Source organism: Lepisosteus oculatus, chromosome 3, assembly GCF_040954835.1.
Source record: "Lepisosteus oculatus isolate fLepOcu1 chromosome 3, fLepOcu1.hap2, whole genome shotgun sequence".
Lineage (NCBI taxonomy): Eukaryota > Metazoa > Chordata > Actinopteri > Semionotiformes > Lepisosteidae > Lepisosteus > Lepisosteus oculatus.
In genome coordinates this window covers 5436217-5458654 of record NC_090698.1, presented here as the reverse complement: position 1 = coordinate 5458654, position 22438 = coordinate 5436217, and the positions used below count along the sequence as shown (strand labels likewise).

The following is a 22438-nucleotide window of genomic DNA, read 5'->3' as shown; positions in this document are numbered from 1 at the left end:
AACAGCAAGGTCTTTCACTGGCAGGACAGACAGCGCACAGGCTATGTGCATGTCTCTCAGTCCAGGAGAGGCACAGTGACACTGTAAGCGTCTCACACCCATTTGCACTTCCTGAATGACCAGCTGAATGACTGTGAGATTCTCCACAACAGCTTCTGCTGCGCAGCTTATCCTCGGCTTTTAAAAAATAGCCTTAGGAGAAACAATGTTCAGGTTTTGACTTGCTCATGCAGGGCACAGTCTGCACTGCTACTTGTGTTGGTTCTCTGCTGAATTTAGATGCGTTCAGGGCTCATTCTATTTTGTGTGCATGAGAGGGGCGCATGACACGATAGCACCGCCTTCACCGGCTATTTCAAATCCGGCCGTTGAACCAAGTCCGTGTGCGCGGGTGTCTAGATCGATGTTAGGAAGGGTCCTAGTGCGTGCGACTCGTGCCCGTTCTGCGCCTGCCGTGCGAACGCGGACCTGGTGTGGGTGACGATGTCCGTCAGGGCCCCGCCCTCCAGGAACTCCATGACCACCCACAGCTCGTCCCCCACCAGGTAGCTGTTGTACATCTCCACCACGTTGTCGTGGTGATAGTCCCTCATGATCACCACCTGGAAGAAGAAAGAAAGAAAAGGAGTGAACCAGCGGTCCGCCGCCTGCGTGGCTTCGCCGTGACCTGCGGAGAGCGTGTGACCGGGGGTGGTCCTCCTACCTCGTTGAAGAGCAGCTCCCGGCGCTGCTGCTTCCGCAGGTCCATCTTCTTCACGGCCACCAGCTTGCCCGTGCTCTTGACGGTGGCGATGCAGACGATGCCGGTGGAGCCCTCCCCGATCTTGATGTAGTGGTCCAGGTAGGTGCGGGGGTCCCCGGGGTCCACGACCATCTGCAGCGCGGCGCGGAACTGCTCGTGGGAGACGCGCTGGGGCTCCCTCTGCGGCGAGCGCGCCTGGGGCGGCCCGGGGGCGGGCGGCTGGGCCGGCGGGTAGCGGGCCGGGGGAGGGGGGGGGTGGGGGTCGGGACCCAGGCCCGGGTGGGAGGAGTGATGGTGGGGGGGGTGGTGGGAGTCTCCTCGCGGCTGCCCCTGCGCCACCTTGCTGCCGACGCCCCCGCCGGACCCCGGTTTGCCGCCCCCGCCGGTGGGGCCGTTGTGTGGGGGAGCCTCGTGCGGGCGGCCGGGCTTCAGCTCCTGCGGGGGCGGGCGTCAAACACGTTAATTTCACACGAGGCGGCTCATACAGATTCAGCAGCTCTCACACCTGATCTGATCAATCGACTATTCTCGGTGGATCCACGTGCTCCATCTTTGCACTAATCCCTTTGGCCCTGCCCCTGGAGCACACCCGTGGAGTGCCTCTGCCTCAATCACTTCTTATTCACTACGTACACCTTCCTCTCTCTCTCCCCATCTGCCCCCTCCACCTCCCCGTACCTGGCTGCTGGTGCCCCGGCCGGAGTCGCTCTCCGTGCGGGGGTAGGTGTTGAAGGGCCGGCTGGTCTGCTGCACAGTCTTTGCCACCCCATCGGTCACGGGGAGGTTGGGGGTGCGGATGTTGGGGCCCGAGAGGGGCCGCTTGTCCCTGGGGGACTGGGGGCTAGTGTCCCGGCCCGTGTAGCTGGATTTGGGCCTCTTGTCCCCAGCGCCCTCCCTCCGCACCACCTGGTCCTGGTGGTTTCGGGGCTCCCTGTCCCGGTGAGGGGGGGGAGGGGGAGGACCCGTGCGGTCGTAGCTCGGAGGTCGGCTGGGCTCCTGCCCTCGGGGCTGCTGCTGGGGCCGGCCGTCCTCGCGGTGGGAGCGGGGGGGCCGCTGGGACTGTCCCCCGTGCTGCCTGTCCCGCACAGAATCGCCCGTCCCTGGCTGCTCCTGCCTGGGCCGCTCTCTTCGGGACAAAGAAGAAACTTTCTTACAAACAGGACAATGTTTTCACCTCCTCCGGGACAGAATCGTCTCAAAACTATGTAGCGCGTTCAACGAAGCACTAACTCCATTCCCTTTTGGCAAACATGACTTTCCTGGGCTGGTGGTAGTCATTTACCCAGGAGTGGGATATCCACAAACAAAACACCGGACCTGATCATCTCGATTCGCATCTTTAAATCCCAGAAGTACTCTTTAAAGTAAACGACATTTCTGCTTAAAAATCCATAATACAAATTCTAGAGCAAAAAAAATTGTGAATGCCACCCTGCAAACAAAAGAAATAAGTATCTACAGGACTAGCGTTTTACTTGTCCAGTGGTTGCATATAAACATCCGGGGATGTGCGTGCGTTAGGAAAACAGAGCAGGAAGACACGCATCCCTGTCTGGTAGCGCGACTCGGAGCCCGACAGGAAGTGCTGTGTGGCAGTCAGAGGGAGACTGCACGATGTCTGGACATTTTCATGTAACGGGGGCTGTAACGGAGACACTGGGGCAGGTTTCACTGCAGGGCTCGTTTGCTCGCTTACTTGGGAGACAGGTGGATCTCAGCTGGCGCGCAGTACTTCTCCCGGTCCTCTCCGTGCCTGTCCGCTGGGGGTCTGGGCCGGGGCTCCCCGTTCTCCTGCCCGCCCCCCGAGGAGGCGGAGTCGCGGCGCGGCTGCGTGGGGGGGCTGCCCCGGCGCAGGGAGTTGGAGCGCGTCACTGACATCATCTCGAACTCGTCCAGGAGCCAGGTGAGTGAGCCGTCCGCTCCGATCTTACTGCCTCGCACAATGGTCTGCAAGGCACCAAGCGGGGGGAGACTGAGCCCACTGCTCACGGATCTCGCCGATTCTGTGTGCGATACCCATGAGCTCGCCGATTCTGTGTGCGATACCCATGAGCTCGCCGATTCTGTGTGCGATACCCATGATCTCCCCGATTCTGTGTGCGATACCCATGATCTCCCCGATTCTGTGTGCGATACCCATGATCTCACCGATTCTGTGTGCGATACCCATGATCTCCCCGATTCTGTGTGCGATACCCATGATCTCACCAATTCTGTGTGCGATACCCATGATATCAAAGAGATCATAAAATACGGACATGAAAAAGTACTTAAACAGCTTGCCACAGCAGCAGAAGGACAATAAAAATACATGTTTTTTACAGCAGACTGACAAATCCATCATTCAGGAAGACCAGGAAATAAACAGAAGACCTTCTAAGACTTATACTCACTCAAACCTTGATTTAAAAGGAACAAATTTGCCTCTAAAGCAAAACCAAAAATACTTTGGATTGAAAAAATGTAAGGATAATACGAAGGCAGTAGGGTGTGTAACCTGCAATTTTGTTTCCCACTTGACATGTGAAAATGCACAAGGAGGCTTGAAGCACTCCATGCTGGTATCCCCCTACAATTTAGGCCATCTGTATAAAGAAATATCACTCTCCCTGTAATTTGTCTTCCTGGCTTCCACAGTCCGTTCCAGGCATCACTGAAATATATCTGCCTTTCTGAAAGCCAGACCTCTAGATAAATTCTGTTAAAGGATTTATAAATAAACTGGATTGCTTTTAGAATGAGGTTTCCCAGCACAGCCACTGGGGAGCTTCTCAATGTCTGGGAGGTTCTGGTTGTAACTGGGACGTGGATATTGACTGGCGAGCAGCATTGATTTTTACTGGATTAGACCCTGGACTACATCACAAAGTAAAGACAGACCATCAGAATGGTTAAAAAAAAGTAAAGGGACACACAACCCTTCTTCAAAGAGCTTGGTTAAATATATCACCCGCCCTTCACACCAAGCTCTCTCACGACTGCAGCCTGAAGAAAAGCACTTTTTTTTATCGACTGACTGATTAGTTAAATGGCAACAGCCCAGTTGTTTCCACAGAAAAGCTTAACCAGACTCACACCCCTGAGTCAACTCAGCTTCTCATCCTACACAACTCCCTTTCCCTGACATGAATCTGAAATATTTCAGTCTCTGTCAGAGGATTATTTAGTTCAGGGTTTTATTAAAAGGCATCATAAGCAAGGCACTGGCTAATCACTTTATGAATTACACTGTCAGGCATCACAGAGTGTTATTACAGTTGTAAGGAGGATTTACAAATTGACTTTGCATCCTTTTGTATCGACATGATAATATTCAACATATACTGCAGCATATACTTGAAATATTATTATTAATAATAATGATAATAATAATAATAATAATAATAATGTTATTCTCTTGAATTCAGAGCTTGTTAACCTATGGTCTAAGGATTTTATCAGTAACCAGTTCTATTTGCTGCTGTTAATATATCAAATATATGTCACAGTTTCTGCTCGAATTTGAATATATTCAATTAGACCTATCATATTTGATCTAAATTGAAAAGCTGTATATTTTAATAACCAATTTTCTACCACACTCACAAAAAACAGACAGCAATCTGCAGTCCTGTTAGAACTACATGGAAAAACCCAAAGATTTTAACATCGAAAACAAGGGCAGTCCCATTGGGTGGGCCAGCTTCCTGACAGACTTTCCAATAACACGTATTTGTAAAAAAAAACTAGATTGGAATATCTTCCCAACGCTGTATCTGGATCACGAATGTCGTGAAAAAAAAAATCAAACGTAACAATATTGACCCCAGGTTGGACAGAAGTATCCAACAGCTCAAGTCTCTGCTCCCTTGAGCGCTGCTTTTCAGCCACTTCGGAGCCTCAGCTGACCAGCAGCACTGGCCCGGCCAGGGGCGAGGGTCCCTCACCTTGCGCGGCTCGACGGTGGTGATGACCGAGGCATCGATGAAGGGCTTGGGCCTGCGGGCAGACTCCTCGATCAGGCTCTGCCATTGCCGCGGCAGGCCCACAAACCTCTGCTCCTGCTCGTCGAAGTCCGTGTGCACGCGGTGCTCGAAGTTGGAGGGCGCCGAGATCTGGATGCGCTGCTTCTTCTTCTTACTGAACATGGCTGCGGGCGGGCATGAGACCTGCAAGCACACAAGCAGACGCACTGAGGCACCGCTCCTCCAGCTCTCACGGCCCAGGGCCATGGACGCAACGGGCCACATGCAGCACAGCAGGGCACCATTTCAGCGTCACTGCTGCACTGGAAAACCTGCACCCTCCTGCCTAAAAGTGAATGGCCTAAGTCATTTCGTGCCAGTAAAGCACACACCCAAGGATGTAACTGCAAAGCAAAGGGAAGAACAGAAGGCACGTCTTTACACGTCTTACAAAGGTCTGTGGGGGTCGGAAACAATCAGTTGGCTTTCTTGAAGAAACCAGACAGAAGCTAACTGGAAACCAAACAAGCTTGATGGGGCAAATACCCCCCTCCTATTTGGAAACCTTGTTGCATTCTTAAGAATGAGACGGCGAAGAGCCCAGCCGAAGTCAAACAATGTTTTGGGATTTTAGCCGGGTTTTATGTGGAAAGAGGAAATAAAAGATACAATTTTGCGCACCACTGATCATTTGAAATACTGCAGCTTTACGTGTACTCGTGGTATAGCTGTCTAGGCTGAGGACTCCAAACCAGAGGATTTTGAGCCCATTTCCAATATCAGCATACTGCTTGCTGCACTCTTGACCAAGGTTCTTTACCCAGAATTCCTCCAGTGTCCCAAACGATATCATACGCTCAGATTTGGAAACGACCACTGACACCGGCTCCGAAGAGTCACAGATGGCACTCTGAGAAATGCCAAGCAAATTGAAAGGTCTTTGTCAGAGAACAGGTAGGCCCAGAACCTTAAGGCAGCAAGAAAAAGGTTAATTCTAATGTACAGCTGCTTCTAGTGTACATTAGTAGCTGATGTTTCTGGGTGCCGGAAATGGTGGTCGTGACAAAACGAAAGGTTGGTTCAAAAGACCTTGACCGCAATAGTCATAGGACTGCACTTTTACTTTGTTGAATCCATATTTAAGAATATCAATCCCCCTGCCCCCAACTTCCTCAGAGAAAAAAATTGATCGATCACACCAGTCGCCCTCCCTGCATCAGAAGAGCTTGGATTGTTCAGTCAATGTACTGGAAAATTACAATCATTGATTTAGATCTGAGTAACTGCAGCACCTGAAGAAAAACAAATAAAAAAAAACATTTAGAAAAGTTCTTTTGAAAATAAATGCAGGGGTTGGATCACATACAGGCACTTATATATATGCTTGATTAGTTTGATTTGACTGTCACAATATGTACACGTGGAAACATGTACTTTTCTCCTGTTTCTCCACTTCTATCCACGAACACTGTGATGTTACATAACAGACTTTAGTGCAAATGCAGCAGAAGGCAAAACTGGAAAAAGCAAGTGGAGCCGAACAGTAGTCATTTAGGCGTTTTAATTTTCTCTTCATAGCCCGATTACTCCAAACCACATCCACGTCATGACATATCTTTTTTAGGAAGCAAAGGCACACCAGAAGACTATAGCCCAAACATAGGAGACTAAATAAAAACAGATTCAAACAAACAAAAAAAAGCTTCCAGTGATGGTCTTGAATTTGCAAAGCTTTTTTTTTGCAATACTTTCTGCAGACATGCAAATCGGATTATTGTGGCTGAGAAATCAGTATTACGGTGAGAAAAAAAATCTACAAAAGGACCTAATCTATGTTTGCGCTGAAATCTGTTCCCTAAGGCCAGCTCAAGGAGGAGGGGGAGGGAATAATTATTTGATAAATGACTCATTAACCCTGTTTGTTGGGATAGCCTGACAAATCCCTTCCTCTTGTGTAACAGTTTGGTCCATTTCAGCATTTATCACCTGTGAGCTTTCAGCACCACGCATAGAGACTGCACCACTCAAGCAGAAAAGGACAGAGAAGAGGAGGCCGCTTGGCTGGGCTTGCTTGTTTCACTGCTAGCAGCTAAATGGTGCAGAAAATCCCATCTGTCGGTTTCACGGAGGATCCCACGAGAAGGGAGTCAGTTCTGGAATTTCACAACCCCGACGTAAAAAAGAGTCTCCTGCTTTCTGCTTTCTGTTCAGCACAAAGTTGGTCGCCCTATCAGAATTCAATTTCAACTCCCAGCTGGAAGGTTGCAGGTTCATATCCTAGATGGGACACAGCAGGTTTATCCTTGAGCAAGGTACTTGTTTCTTAACTGTTCCAGTACACGGCCTGCTGTATAAGTGAGCCTGCAGGTCGTCACAGTAAATAAATAAGAGTTGGTTCTAAGATGACATTTCTGAGTTAAAAAGTTTGCACCTAGTGTCAAAATGGATCTGTGTATTAATACACAGTGTAACAGAGCAGCCCTTTTGAATCATTAAGAAAAAGCTGTTTTTGAAATAATCTTTTTGCCAGTAAGTCTGTCCAATTGGCTGGCAAGAGGCAATAAGCAGCAATTTCCAGCCCTAATGACTTCCTGTTTCTCAACCGGGCCTGAAGCGCTCTCAGAAGTGCCTGACACTGACAGCTCAACAGCTTCCGCCCGTCAGTCACTGACATCCTGGTGTGGGGAGGGCATGGGCACGGTGCAGACAGCTCCCTGTGTGCCGAGTACACCAGTGAAAACTGCCCCGGATAAACCCCCCCAAAAAAGAAAGGTTCATCAAACGATTTTGCTCCATGTCTGTGCAGGCTGACATACATTAATAGAAGACAGTAAGTACAAGCCCGACAAAGCCTGCTCCAGGTGCCAGCTTGTATACGTTCCAGGAGCCCGGAATGACACTGTGAACCTGTGGGAAGGACTGCATAATGGAGCCCCTTTTTCTTTCTTCGGAGAACTCGGTCTTCTCAAGAGAAAGAGCACTCTGGATCTCGGGCTGCTGGAGGGACAAGAACTATTTGTATTCAGCAAATCCACGATAATCCGAAAGATGGAGGAAAAAAAAGAAGGAAATGTATTTACCAGCAAACAAATAATCTTACTTAATAGTAACCCACATTGTGGTATGTTTTTGCTGAACACCACATTGTATTTCAGGATATTACAGAAACTTCAGCCAGCTGGAAACTGTACAGAAGGATATCAGCAAACACTGGCTGGATGGGATAAGTTTAATCCTACTATTAAGTCAGTGTTTCATTTTAGCACCATGGGTTTTACTAATGTTAGAGGTTTAGAAACAACAGCCTTTCTGCTTCCAAAGCACTTTCAGAATGGAAGCAGTTAATGTTGATTTTCCTTTTTGTTTTTGCCATGCGGGTATCAGGCAGGACACTCCCTTAACCCAAACACAGCCCTCAGATACACACTGCCGACTGTGCCCTTGTGAATTCCTCACCACAGATATCACCAGTCTGTTCAAAGATGTGGAAAACCAGCCGATTCTGATTTGGAGGGCTCCAACTGAACATGTTCAATTGGAGCCTTTGTCGGGTGTGAAGAAGCTCCACAGCCGAAACGTGTTTTTCTTCTCTTTTCAGCAGGAATAAACATTTACTTTTTCCTTTGCAGCCTATGCATGCTGACACAGCTCCCTACTCGAACTACTATGTGTTCCATTAATAATAAGATCTACTGCACCACCAGTACATTGCAGCACTGCTGGTTTGACCTGCCTATAGAATTAGCCAAGGGGGTGATGTAACATCTTTGCTAATTCTATAGGCAGATGTAACGGGCGGAGCAGTGGCACTGTGTGTCTCATGGAGAGCAAGCTGGGGTACATGAAAAGGCAAATTCCTAATGCAAGAAATTGTATATGGCCAATAAAGTGATCTTATCATCTGAGACCCATAAAGTCACAGTCCCAACCTTCACCCCCCACAGCACAGCCTCAGTGGAGAAGTGGAGAATTCACAGCAAATAACCAAATAACCTAAATCTTGGATCAACACCACAATTCAAAACACCCCTCAGGTGTTACTTACTCTCAGGATCAAGGCCTGTGAAAGGTGATTGAATAAAAGATGGTCTTCACCTCAAGCGCTAAATTTCTTTCGGGCTTTCAGCCAGAACATTAATTCTCATTATGATCCAGGCATTTCCATCGGAACGACTGGGCTGGTGACGATTTGGGTGGAACAAAAGTCCGTTTCAGAGTGAAGCCGTGACAACTGGCCCTGGGGCTCAACCCCCTTAGCGTTTTAAAACGGCTCGACACAAGCACGGCTCTGGACAAAATCAAAAATCATCTGGTACTTCGAACGAACGCAAAGGAGCAGCTCGTCCTCAGGATCCTCACCGGGAATGACAATGAGTAAAGCTCTGCTGTTTCCCTCCTCCGCAACACAAAATCCCCGCGCAGAGCTGGAGCCAGGATGGGGGCAGTGTGTGCGCTACCAAACCCCGCGCCACGTCACTGGCAATCGTGAGATTGTGGCCTCTGAGGCCCGGTCTGCAGGCTCACCAGAACTGAGCCGTGACACATCAGCACGTCGCGGTCAGAGATGACAAACAAAACGCTGAAAACCACTCATAGGGATGAAATGGGGAAAATGCTGACTTCACAAAATTAGAGCCACCGATTAATTTTACTCCTCTTGAAAGGAAATGTGGGCCTAACTACAGACAAGTTGTGGTTTGGATGTTTTAAAAGAAAGACATCGCCCGTTCCTGGGCTTCAGTCCCTTAAGGACACAAACTCTTCGATGCTTTTTTTGTTACACTTCCTCGAACCAATTTCATTAAAACACAGGCAAACACACACCATGCTTGCTCAGTCTTTCTAATCTTACTGGCACTCTAATGTAAAAGCAAACACGATCTGGGTCACTGAGGGAGCAACGCTTCCTGACAACAACAGACCCTACAAAGTCACTTCTAATACTGTGGGGGAAAAAACACACAGGATCCGTCCTGGCAGGAATCTGTTCCCTGTCATCATGCAGTACATGCTGAAGAAATAACACAGTGGGTGAACAATACTCCCAACTGGAACATGCTGAATTTTCTGTATCGTTTCAGCTAATCCGAAACTCCTCCGATAATGTAACTGTGACAAATGACTGGGGTTTTTAGCAGACGTGTTTCTGCCGAACACAAACAGAAAAGGACACGCCTGAAACTGTGGCCTTCCGATCAGTTACGTCCGTTTCAGGATCCGTGTGCTGGGACCTGGGCAGTGCAAGACACCCGAAGCTGGAAAGCTGGACCCAAGAGGGCAAACCCAGGAAACTTCAACTACTGCACTCGGATAACCATGACGACAGGCTCAGGGAAGCAGGGAACAGATCCTGGACTGTCCGGGAGTTATTGTAATTATTGCTCCATGAATCCACTGCCTGGAGGAAAGACAACCACAGAACCTGGGGGAGCCCAGAGGATTGTTTCCACCCCTGGGAACTTTTGCTTTCCTCTTCTCTGTGTCCACACTATCAGCCATTTCTGCACAATACTGTCAACTGCAGTACACTTCAAAAAAGGTTTTGTTGCAAACAGCGCTATAGCAAATAAAAGCCTGCTGGATATGTGGTTAAGTGTTCATAAGTAATGGAGTATTCCACCTGTAGAAAACAAACTGCCTCCTTTACGATGGATCTTTTCTCATGCAAAGCAAATACAATCCCAAAATACAGGCGTTCCATCAGATTCCATCTGATAATCACTTTCTTTACGAGTGGTTCTCCCCCACTTTAATTGCATGGATCCAAGCCCTTGGAAAGCCTAGGAAAAAAATAATCCCCAAAACATCAAATTAAAGTATGTGAAGTTGCTGCTTTCAAGCTGCCCACAGCTCAACAGCCTCACAATCATCAGCCATCAGTTTAAAGAGGACGGCAAATACCAAAAGGTAAGAGTTTAACAGAAACTTTGAGGGAATTAACAGTAAAAAGAAGGAATGGATGAAATTATGCAACTGGTGCCCTTGTAGCTCTCTCCAGGCAAGGATGCCCACCAAACACCACAGGAACGATTTAGTAGTGTTCAGGTGTTCAAGGTATCTGCAGAGCATCAGGCAGAGAAGGACACCTGTGCGCTCACAGGTGTGAACAGGTGCACAGCCCTCTGGGTCTCCAGGCTGACAGCTCGGCGGTCGGGGCAGGTTCTCTGCAGGCCTGGGGCCAGAAGAAGATTACAGTCATTTGTCAGGAGGGCTGGGAGCTACAGGTGAGAGTGTATGGCAGGTGCCTGATTACAGCTTTTCACTAACAAAAACACTCAGCTGCCTGCTGCCCGTCAGCTGGCTGATCATCACACAGCCACATCCCCTTGTCTGAGATCTTCATCCCAACACAGTCCTGCCATATTGAAATGACAGCATCCTTCAAACAGAGACAGAACCCCCCAACACCAAGCACAACAGGGAGCTGCAAACATCTTCAACAGGAAGGATGGAATTCTGAACTCTGATGCAGATATCAGGCCTGTCAGGCCACAGGTCTTGATACTCTTGGTGTAAAAGCAATTCGGGAAAAGTGAAAAACTCAGGGTTTATTTGTTTGTTTTGTGCGTGTGGGAGGAGTGATTATTTTTAAAAAAAAAGCTAAGCTCAGCAAATATAAAAGCAATCTGGAATGTGTCTGTGTTCAATCTCATTCAAAGTAGCTGAAACTATCGGCCTCTACTACAAACATCAGACAAAGGCTCTTCGTGTACCGCCCCTTCAAATCAGAAGAGGGCACACTCTAATGTGCTGGTCTTTAATTGCATTGCATAGTAAAAAGCTTTTAACATCTGCTTTCTGAATAGCTTCTTTATCCTCTCACAAGTAGTCATCGAGTGTAACTCCTTCCCAGTGACACCATTCTCTTTTTTTTAAAAAAAAAAGCATTCTTACCTCAGAGGGTGGATTACGGAACACTCTAAATAAAATGAATGACACCCCACGCACTGTGCCCGACCACGGCATGACTGATATTTCCTTGTTCTGTGAGACACATCATTAGCATACTATTATGCACTGCTGAACAGTAAGAAAGGCATTACTGTATGGACTGCGCTGCCGGGGAAGGAAGAGGACACACGAGCTGGCCGCAGAGCTCTGGGGGGAAAGCAGGAGGCACAAAACTCCCTGCGCTCCCAGTTACGAAGAAAGCACCCGTCCCGTCAGGAGCTGGGAGAGCAGAAAGGGGGCTAGCGGGTACAGGACATGGTTACCCAGCCGGCAATCCCCCTGCTTGGAAGTGTCTTCCCAAGTTTAAAGACCTTCTTCCGCAGAGCGAAAGAAGCAGACAGTGTGAAAGGCCACAGCCATCTTGCTATTAACCTCCCAGGAGAGCTCAAAAGAACTGGAACTGGACCAGTCCCTAAGGGGCTGAAAGCCAGTGTTCAGAGGTCCTCATGGTGTCGTCCCTGAACGCAATCCCAGAGGCTTTGAGAGAACACACTACACCCTGTAGCTGGAAAAAAGCAGTCACAGAAGAGAGACTTGTGACCCAATAAATGTTCTACTTGACATAAAAAAAACTTTAACCTGCGATGTTTACTTCTTCATCTGGTCTGTTTGGCACGCCGACCTCAACCAAACAAGATCAGCAGCCATATCACCCTGCAACTCACAACTGGCAACCCACTGAAGCTAAGCAGGTGTGAGCCTGGTCAGTACCTGGATGGGAGACCTCCTTGGAAAAACTAAGGTTGCTGCTGGAAGAGGTGTTAGTGGGGCCAGCGGGGGGCGCTCACCCTGCGGTCCATGTGGGTCCTAATGCCCCAGTATAGTGACGGGGACACTATACTGTAAAACAGGCGCCGTCCTTCGGATGAGACGTAAAACCGAGGTCCTGACTCTCTGTGGTCATTAAAAATCCCAGGGTGTTTCTCGAAAAGAGTAGGGGTGTAACCCCGGTGTCCTGGCCAAAATTTCCAATTGGCCCTTACTAATCATGGCCTCCTAATAATCCCCCTCTATGAATTGGCTACATTACTCTGCTCTCCTCCCCACTGATAGCTGATGTGTGGTGAGCGTTCTGGCGCACTATGGCTGCCGTCGCATCATCCAGGTGGATGCTGCACATTGGTGGTGGTGGAGGGGATCCCCATTACCTGTAAAGCGCTTTGAGTGGAGTGTCCAGAAAAGCGCTATATAAGTGTAAGCAATTAATTAATTTGAAGGCAGTTTAAGAATTCTGCCACTCTAAACTGGTCGCGTTATTGTTTCAGTTGTTCTCCCAAGTCCAGTGCTGCAGCAGCGCAACACGCAGGGGGCAGAAACATCACACAGAACGGCAGCCAGTGGATCGTATCCGTGGCAGCAGACATGTTATGATGCAGTGACTGCAACAGCAGCTGGACATGCTAAAATCAAGTCGGGCAGAAGACAGCAGCCTGGCCTGGGAAAGCTGAAGAGGTGTTATTTCTGGGTGAGCCTTGCTTCAGATAATCAAGGCATTTCATGCACACAGAGATTACCAGGCGCCCACGTTACACTGTTAAATGCCATGGAAGCATTTTAAACTATTTGCCTTAATTGAAAACAGCTGTGCTACCTTGTAGCTTTTTTATTAATTTCCTTGCTGCTGAAATCTATTATATTCTCCCCTCCGTATTGCTAACCCATCAGTTCACTACACATGCACTTGCCAGCTCACTAAAAACCACCAGCCCACTTGCTCCGCCATTAGAAATGAAAGGTCAGGAACCATCAGCTTGACAGCAGGGAGAAGGCCGAGGCACGGGTCAGCAGCTGTTATGGGTGAATTCACAGTGTTTGACAAAGACCCAGCGCAGCAGGTGAGAACGGGGTCCGAGGCCTGCTCTGCTGAAGCTGTACTGACTGCAAGAATCAGGAAACACCTGGGGACCGAGCCTGAGGAGGAGGGATAAACCTTAATTGGATTAATTTGAAGAAGAATGTTTAAAACCTGGGTTCAACAAAAAACCTGCTGGATTCTGTGACCCCCAGAAAGCTAGTTTAGAAACAGCCCAGCGTCCCCGAGGCTGTCTTTTTCTGGCTGTGCTCTAATTTACAGATCTGTCTGAGCCTAATGAAGCACAAGCAAGGTTTAGCGCTTAAGAACACACAATCAATGCTTTCTGGCCAGCAAAGTGCAGCGCAGACAGAGACCAAACCAACTGTCCCTGAGAGGTTAGAGCCCACAGCTCCAATCCACTCACTGATAACATTACAGCTGGGAACCTACTGAAACGGCCCTGCCGACAGCCACTGGGTAAGCTCCTGATGTTACTGGGTCATCCCCAGACTGGGGCGGCGACATAAAGCCCCCGCATTCACAAGAAATAGTCGAGAAAAGTGAAGAAAAAATAAAAACGAGAAAGCAGAACGTCAAGACGACTGACTTCACCTGCGGAGTAAAATGTAACGATGAGTGAAACCGCACGCCCACCTCCACCCTAAACCTGGAAGCACCTTGAAAATCCGAGAGCTTGTCACCTGTCTCGCTGTCACAGGCGGAACGCGTGAAGCGACGATCCGATCCAACACTGCAGGCCCGAGAAACCCACTGCGCGCTACAGTTCATAAAAGCCAACTACCATCAGGAGGCGTTCAAGCTACTCTGGCATCTAGATGGCAACCGCCTGCCCCAGCTCCGAGTGAAACACTGAACACACACACCCACCCATCGGGGGGGCTGACAACTCACGGCTTCCAGAAGAGCGTCCGCCCAGCGTGTTGTTGACTGTCCGGCGAGGGCTCGACCGGCTCTCACAGCTGGCAGCGCGCTCCTGCGCTGGCGACGGGGAAATTACAGCTCTCCGAAAAACCACAGTCACAAACACCAGCTCAGGGAAGAAGCAGAGCCGCCACCCCCCCCAAAAAAAATAAAACAGGGAGTAGGCTGCTGGCTCTCATAAAAGAAGAGGAAAAAAAGCCATCCAGATGTTAAAGTTTTGGACTGCGAACTTCGAGGGTGGGGAAAAGCGATCCGGAAAAAATCACGTACACCGAGCACAGCGCCCGCTCATCTGGGGACAGCCTGAGGAGCAGCTCCTCTCCTGCTTGCGATCCAGGTCCAGCAACAGCTGATCCAAGAGTAACTCCGGCGCAGAGCGGAGCTCAGAGACGCTGCACGGCCATCGCGCCGAGCGACCGGGGCCAGCAGGAATCCCGACACGGTCTCGCTGACGGGTTCTGCTGCCACCTCAGTGCTCACGATCCACTCGATCTCCTTTCGGGATCCCCCCGAGACACCCGCACCATCCCCGAGCCTCGTGCATCCAATGGGAACCAAAATAAAAGTCCACAAAAACAAAGTAGGAAGTCGTTTATCCCAGCGACCCGGTGTATTCCCCTACCGCTACCCTCTGTCAAGTGTCATCAAAACGGCTAATCGCAATTAAAAAAAAAAAAAGCGATCAACTCCCCCAGTCCGTTTCCTCTCGGAGGAGGGGGAAACGTGCGCCAGCCTGGAGAATGGGAAACAGACCTCGCGCATTCCTGCAGTTTCACCCATACGGCCCAGTATCGTGACGTCACCGGGAAACCGGGCACGGGGAGCGGAAGCCACGCCCCCCCGGCGACTCCCCGGCTCCCAGTTAAAGCTACAAGCCCCACATCACAGCACCGCGGGGCGGAATCTGAAGCTGTGAATTTATGTTTTTCCCAGGAGATGAGGTAACACGTTATTGTTTCCCAGGACCATGATGTGTTGCGACTCGATCCTAGGTGTACTCAACGCCTCTCATTTTTTTAACCTACTGTAAAGCGTGGGTGTCAGTTCCTGGTTATAATTAAACAACACACTGAAGCACAACGCCTTAAGCAGCGATTCGAAAAATACATAAGGTACATCGCGCGGGAGGTTCGTTTTTCGGCTCTTTTAAAAAAGAGGATACCCCCTATTTTCGCCGCGTGTGGAGTTTAATTTGAAGGGAATTTGGAGTTACAAGTACAAGGAGGATGAGAGTGTGCGAGTTTCAGGGATTGCCAGTCCCGGTGCCATGGGGCTGTGATTGAACAAACCCAGCTGTGACATACCGAGCCGGTTCGCTCACCGACTGCCCTGCTCCTGTGTCCAGCTCTGCAGCCGGACACGCCTCAGGGCCACAGTGGACACCCCCTCGCCCAGGCTCCCAGGCACTGGATTCAAGCAGCAGGTTACTTCACAGCGCCATCTTCCAACTACCGTGCCTGTGCTGTTGCACTGCTTTTGAGTGAAAGTAAGCCGATCCCTCAGCTAAAAACTGCTCCTAAACAAAGGGATAGTAATGTAGCACCTGCCAATATTCTGAAAGTCTCCACTGCTCTCCCATCACCTGGACAAGCAGTCATGTTCTTACACTGTCTGTCTACGGTTCTCATTCTCCAGATGTAATAAGGGGTTGAAATTAAAAAAAGAAAAGATCAGAGCTGACAGTGGAAGCCCACTGACCAGGACTTGGAGAATATTTAGCCATCAATACACAGGCCAGCACATCCAAGAAGCCTGGCTTTGCCGATGCGTGTCTCAGATAAGCACGCTTCTCGGTTATCACAGGTTCCCTTGAGCACAGGGAACCTAAAGCTGCATTGTTAAGGCACCCCATGATCTACGGGTCCCTGTCATTCAACAGGGCTCAGGTTGCACAGCAGGTCTCTTCACCACTGGCAAAGAAATGGAATTGACCGATTTTGTCTTTTGTCACCAGCAGCAGCAGTGTGAATTGAGTGCATTTTCCTATGAGGTGCAAACACTGTGCGAGCTGCTACACATTGGAACAGCTTACTCACAGACCATGCATGTCACTGTGAGAGCTGGGATGGTCCTGGATGGGTTTGTTAAGGGGACACACGGTCCGGACAGGTCAAACTACAGCGGGCAGCCTTGACCGCGATAGTGTGCCTGTAACACAACACCAGGCACAAAACCCTCTCTCACGAGGTTGATGCAGAAGACCACAGGTGCACAAACGTTTGGGGAAAATCACAGTGCTGCTGCTTGGCTGGAGGCATCCACTTTCATACGGCTCAGTCGGAGCATGAAGGTAACAATGAATTTGAAGTGCTCATAGCCAGAGACTTACAAATGCCAGATCTCCAGCAGCACATGAAAGACTCATTCCACAAGGTGGATACTGTGAAAAATATTTCATGTCGGACGCATTCTTTAAAATACATGTACCCCTCTGGGAATCTCATATCATAAAGTACTGTCTCTTACCTAAGTGGTAATTAAAGTTAAAAAAAAATCACATGTACAAAATATGTACAAAACTCATCTTGTATAACAGCTGAATAGTCTTGGTTGTCAGAATGTTAAAGTCAGTTCCAGGTTTCGCTAATTCAATTATTAAAAGCAGAATGGTTACTGACACTTACTTTCCTCTGCCACCTCCAAAGTCATGGGCAGATAAAACGTGTTCTTGAGCTCCAGACACACACACACTCCTTGAGAGCCCAACCAATGGAGAGCGAATGTTCGAACAAAGCAGCCAAGCCCTTATCCAATCAGAGCAGAGTCCCGGGGCTGCAGAGGTCATCCTGTTAGCCCGAGTGCTGGAGCCTTCCCAACAAACACCAGCACCAAGAAACCCCACTCCTGCACAGCACAGCGCTGTCAATAAAGCAACATGCGGCGACCGAGTTCCGCTCACAAGTCCTCTGTTGTTTTCGCCCCCTATTACTCAAGGCACAAACTCGCACACAATGAAAGATTAGAAAAGGAAGCTGTAGGGAACACATAAAATGTCAGTCACCCCAGTTTAGACACCTGTTAACATCTTCATATTTTACACATAAAACGCAGGAGTACAATGAAGAAGATTTAGCAGATAGAATGTTTGATAGACATTGAAGGCCACCTGAAACAGACATGACATCAACCACAGCCCTCTCAGCACAGGACTTAAGGACATGTGCAGATGGAAACCAAGTGCAAGCAGAGGGTTCAGGAAGCTAGAAGCAGCAGCTTCTGTCTTCACAGCGAGGGCTGTGCGGAGGCCAATGCTCACGCTGCCTGAGCCGGCCGATTCCCTGGGGTCTCAATAATGCTCAAGGAAAAACACGCTACAACAACCCCTCGCTTCGGCAACAAACTTATATTCTTAAAATGCCTGAAGCATAAAAGCAAGATCCAATTACATTGCTGCTTTTGGTTTTTTTATGCTTAACTGGTTTTAAGAACCTTTTATAATTAAGCCACCGGCCATCTGAAACAACCCTAAGAGAATAATTTGAATACCCTCACGTCCAAGTTTTAAAAAAAGTATATTTTACCCTGCTGTACTGTGCCAATGTACTAACGAACCTGCTCGTTTTTTGAAGCCTCATCCAACACTTCATGTTTCCTGGAAATCTTCCAGAAAACAAGCAAACAGCAATTATAAAATGGACATGCGCACTGAGGGGCTACCAACTGCCACCATTAGCAGAAAGGAAAGGAAGAGAGGAACAGGCAAAGTACATCCCCATTATTACCAAACACTGCATTACCATGGAACTGGACAAACGATCAGATGACCTGTTCATGGGAAAGGGCTGTGGTCTTCAGACTGTGTTACTTCAGTTCACAGAGGTACACCACTGACACTTCACGCTGTCATGTTTAAGGGACACGGACCACCGATAACCAGCTGTTCGTACTGCACCTGTGGCTCTCTTTCCCTGACCTGCTGACTGCTGTGCCAGACACTCCCTCTCCCCTCATGCTCACGGGCACCGCACCATTGCCCTCTGTGTCAGGGAGATGAAGTGTCCCTTGCAGCATGATGTGCTGAACAGAATTGGCGTAGGGGGAGGGAGGGAGGGGAGGAGGAGGTTTGGGTTGCGACATTGATGGCTAAACCCTGGACCTTGGGAAGATAATCACCCAGCCTAGCAGTGCAAATTCAGCACATCCCTGCTGGCTGGATGTGTCATTCTCCATCCATCATCCCCAAGCACTGCTGTCCCTACTCGCTGGCCCGGCTCCAAGCGTTCTCCAAGTCCACATTGAGCACTTGTCAGCATCCAGGCACAACTAACAGCACTGCTCTTGATGCCAATACTGTGCCAATATAATTGATTTAACACAATGCATTGGGTTCCAAATAAATCCTATAAGCTGCACAGGATAAAGAAACTGAGTAAATAATAGGCAACAACAGATTAGCCTAAATTTAGTTTAACCTAAGCATGCATCTACTCATGCAAGGAGCATCTGAAAGCGGAATGGATTAATCCTGTGTATGTATCAATACACACATTAGTGATGCGTAGAGAGCTCTAGAGAGTCTTCTGCTTTTCTTTTACTTCTGATCTTAATTAATGGAAGTGATGACTCGAATAAAAGTCTAATTGCCTGTTTTAGGTATTAATCAGTTGCTAATTAAAATATACCTAAAAAGCCTGTAGGAATTTGAGCTCTGCAGTTCCCCCCTTCCCTGATATATATTGATATATATGTATGCACATTCCAAAAGCACTGTCTTGGCAGTTACTGTATTCCAGGGTCTCCCAGCATTCCCTAGGGGGCTGACTCTCCCTTGCAAACAGGAAACGAGACAAACACTGGGAGCCGGAAGGAAACCAGCACCTCAAAGGCTGCTTTGAGCTTGAAAAAAAAAAAACAATCATTGTCTTGGTTCTTTTGAACCCTTTTAAAAAAATATATGTTCGTATTACCCTTGCCTTTCACTTTCAAAGCAGCATCATGAAAAAAGAAAGAGCTGAGCAACTGGATTATGCAGCAGGAGTTCAACTTCAGTTCACCAGTCAGATGAGGCTGATCCTACCACAAGTTCAGCTGTTTGCCAGTTAATGTCTAGACAATCAGATCCTACAAGCAATTCCCCTCATGCACAATCAAAAACACTCCTGAACCAGTGGTTGAAGCTAGCCTGTGGCTTTAGCAAGTAGACCAAAAAAACAAAAAAAAGACTTGCAGAGTCTCCTTCTCTGCCTTCTTAAAAAGCAACATCTTCACAAACCCATTGTTTAACACCGCTGTTAACTGGAAAAACAAGCTCAGCTGCTGGGACCTGCATGTCTCCGGTGCTGGGGGAAGAATGCAGCAATGCGGAACTGTGCCAGCGGGCAGGTGATCCCCTTATCTGCCTCCTTCCCTGCTGTCGGCGTGGAAGGAGTGGGTGTCCCAGTTTTCAAAAGAACGTGGGAATGGTTCCAAATGAAAGAAAGACTCAATCGATGACAGAGGTTAATACGACTGTAGAAAGCTAAAAACCTAGATGTTTTCTGAAGGATGCCAAAACGCCAGCTGCAGCAATCTGCCTGGGCTGCCTGTTCCAGACATTCTCGTTATGTGCACCTCCAGTTTCTCAGCGCTAAACGCGGTCTCAGTTTCCTCTAGTGACCCCATATTCTCCTCCACTGCTGACCCTAAAGCTCCTGCACTGGTTGACTCTGCTGATACCATCAAGGATTCTGGTTACTCGAGTCAGAAACTTTCTTCATCTCCTCCATTCACGACCAAAGACATTCACTTCCTTTAACCTTTGGTTGGTCTGGCAGCCTTTTAAGAAAACACTTTGGTCTCACCCTATGTGTGTGTCTCTTCTAATTGCAAGGACTATATCCAGTATCTTCATTATTTCACCAGAGTAAAAAAAGTCCCCAGAAAAATGAGATATTTTGCTGCAAATAATCACACCTCTTCACACCTACAATATCCAAATGAAAAGGTTTGATAATCTTTACAAATATCTTACACACCTCACAATCTCAAGTATTTCTCGAATTATGAAATTGCAAAACCTTAGACAGTGCCTCGTGAATTAAATCTAAACCAAAATGCTCATAGAAATTAATAACGCAAGGCAGCAATAGGTTTAGTAACTGTTCAAGGCATGAACAGGAACATTTAATTCTTCATTCTCCATGTAATTAAGCTCTGCCCTGCAAATTGCCCACACCACAGCGGTTTGCACCCTGTGTGGCTCCTGCCTCGCTTGGATCGCAGCGCCACCGTGGTGGAGAGACAGAGATGTGGAAACAAGAGAGAAGGAAGGGGGTCACTGTCAGACCTTTTTTACTCAATTCAATCAGTGAGCCAAAGGTCTTGTGGTGTTCTAGTGAATACAAGTCCCCTTTCCCCTCAGCTCTATGTGTTGTTTTCCCAGCACGAGCGCAGGGATATGAATACTGATAGGAGGGACAGGTTGGAACCTGATCGGATCTCACCGTCCACTACCCCTGATGCATCGGCAGCAAAACAAGAAACTTCCCTTGAGTTGCAAAGGATGCAAACCTTCCAAGTGACACACAGTTCCCTTTGACAGTTCGAAATTAATGAATTGACACTTCCCCATTTCCTCTTCCACCTAGTTAATAAGTGGAGGAATCCCACATCCAGAAGAAGGAGCTTATGCTCTTTCTCGCCTAATTCTGGCTGCTGCGGCGCGGACTGTAATAACACAAGCTCCATGCTCTCGTTTGTATATTTTTCTCACGTTTACTGGTGCACCCTGATGCATTTTGCAGATGCCCTGTCTCATTTTTAATGCTTATAAGGTTAATTTCCACAGCAGCAATTTTCCACAGTGTTTTGAGGCATCAATGCCTTTTTGGCACTTTATTTGACACCCTACTGATACCCTAGTCATGGGTTGCATGGTTCTGTAAACGCCTGCACAGGTTTATGCAACATAATGGTTCCTCTTGTTTCAGAGGAGCAGGTGTCACAGCATATTACTTCGAGCAAAATACCTTTGCAAGTCACTTGGCCAAACTCAGTGATTGCAGAATACAGACTACCATTTGCTTGTGACTGAAAAGGCTCCACAGAAAGCTATCAGGTGCTGTAACACTGTAACAAAACAAAAGCACGTGAATTTTCCTGTCACCTGCAGTTTAACACATCCTCATAGCACACACACCAAGTGCTCTTTAAAAACCTCAGGCAGGAAAACTGTGGTTACAGTAGAAAAACCCCATCTTGACTGGAAGGCAAGTCACCTGCACTCAAAACAGGCTGCAAGTCTTTGCTTGACAGCAAACCAGTGTGTGCTCCGATTACGCCCTGTTGTTGTCAGAGACAAAGCTACATACACCCACTAACGAGGTAGGCAGCTCAGGATCCCCCAGCCTAGGACACACTAAAATAGAATACAGCGTGTACTGACTAAAACACATCATGTGCTGCACTTCTCTGTAAGTTTTCCCTGTGCTTTAAGCTGTTGTTCCTGAAGCAGATTCACAGTGCTCTAAAAGTCTCAAATCACTCTCTTTACACTAGAGGTGTAAATGAAGTGAACACTTCCTATAAGCTCGTCAAAAAGCCTTTTATTCCTGAAATGCAAGCCAGAACATGTAATAAAGTATCTGGTGATCTGTCCAAAATAGGTCAGGAAAGCCCACAGACTAAAAAAACGGAACTGTTTTCGGCCAGTGGGGGCAAAGTGCAACACTACTAGTATTGTTAAGGGCAAAACTGTGCTCAGGGCAGTACCGCTCCATAACCACTTCACGTGGGATTTGCAAAAGCTGGACAAAATCAGCACACCATTCACAAAAGCAAAAAAAAAATTCAGGAAGACTTTGGGATCCCTGAACATGGTGCCCAAGACGGGGACTGTCCTGGGAAAATCGGGATGGTTTATCCCGCGAGGTGACTTACTTTGCTTTACATTTTTTTTTAAAAAAAGTATACTCACTGGCGTCCTTTGTGCAGAGTACCTTACCAAAACACAAATTTGTCAATTTGAATTTAGACACTATCCTTCCATGTTAACAGCCCAACAGGCTTTGCTACACAGATGTCCTCTGGATTCTGCTTGCTTTTTTGTCTCCACAACAGTGCTGTCCATCTTGTCGCACCGGGGCG

The 22438-nt window shown here is 48.1% G+C and overlaps 1 protein-coding gene across 4 annotated transcripts in view; it reads right to left on the bottom strand.

Annotated features, from left to right (window-relative positions):
- The window catches only part of pak4 (p21 protein (Cdc42/Rac)-activated kinase 4), a 41107-nt gene that overhangs the window by 9110 nt on the left and 9559 nt on the right, over window positions 1-22438 (bottom strand). Inside the window, exons 1-6 of one of the 4 annotated variants that reach the window (XM_069186376.1) lie at window positions 14345-15168; window positions 4669-4890; window positions 2439-2689; window positions 1421-1868; window positions 704-1177; window positions 469-602 (exon numbers count right to left, since the gene is read on the bottom strand). In XM_069186376.1, the coding sequence (XP_069042477.1) occupies window positions 469-602; window positions 704-1177; window positions 1421-1868; window positions 2439-2689; window positions 4669-4869 (1508 nt within the window). In that variant the 5' untranslated portion in view covers window positions 4870-4890; window positions 14345-15168. Of the gene's footprint in view, window positions 1-468; window positions 603-703; window positions 1178-1420; window positions 1869-2438; window positions 2690-4668; window positions 4891-14044; window positions 14068-14133; window positions 14295-14344; window positions 15169-22438 lie in introns of those variants that run through there. The other 3 variants (XM_069186377.1, XM_069186378.1, XM_069186375.1) reach the window with 3 other exon arrangements.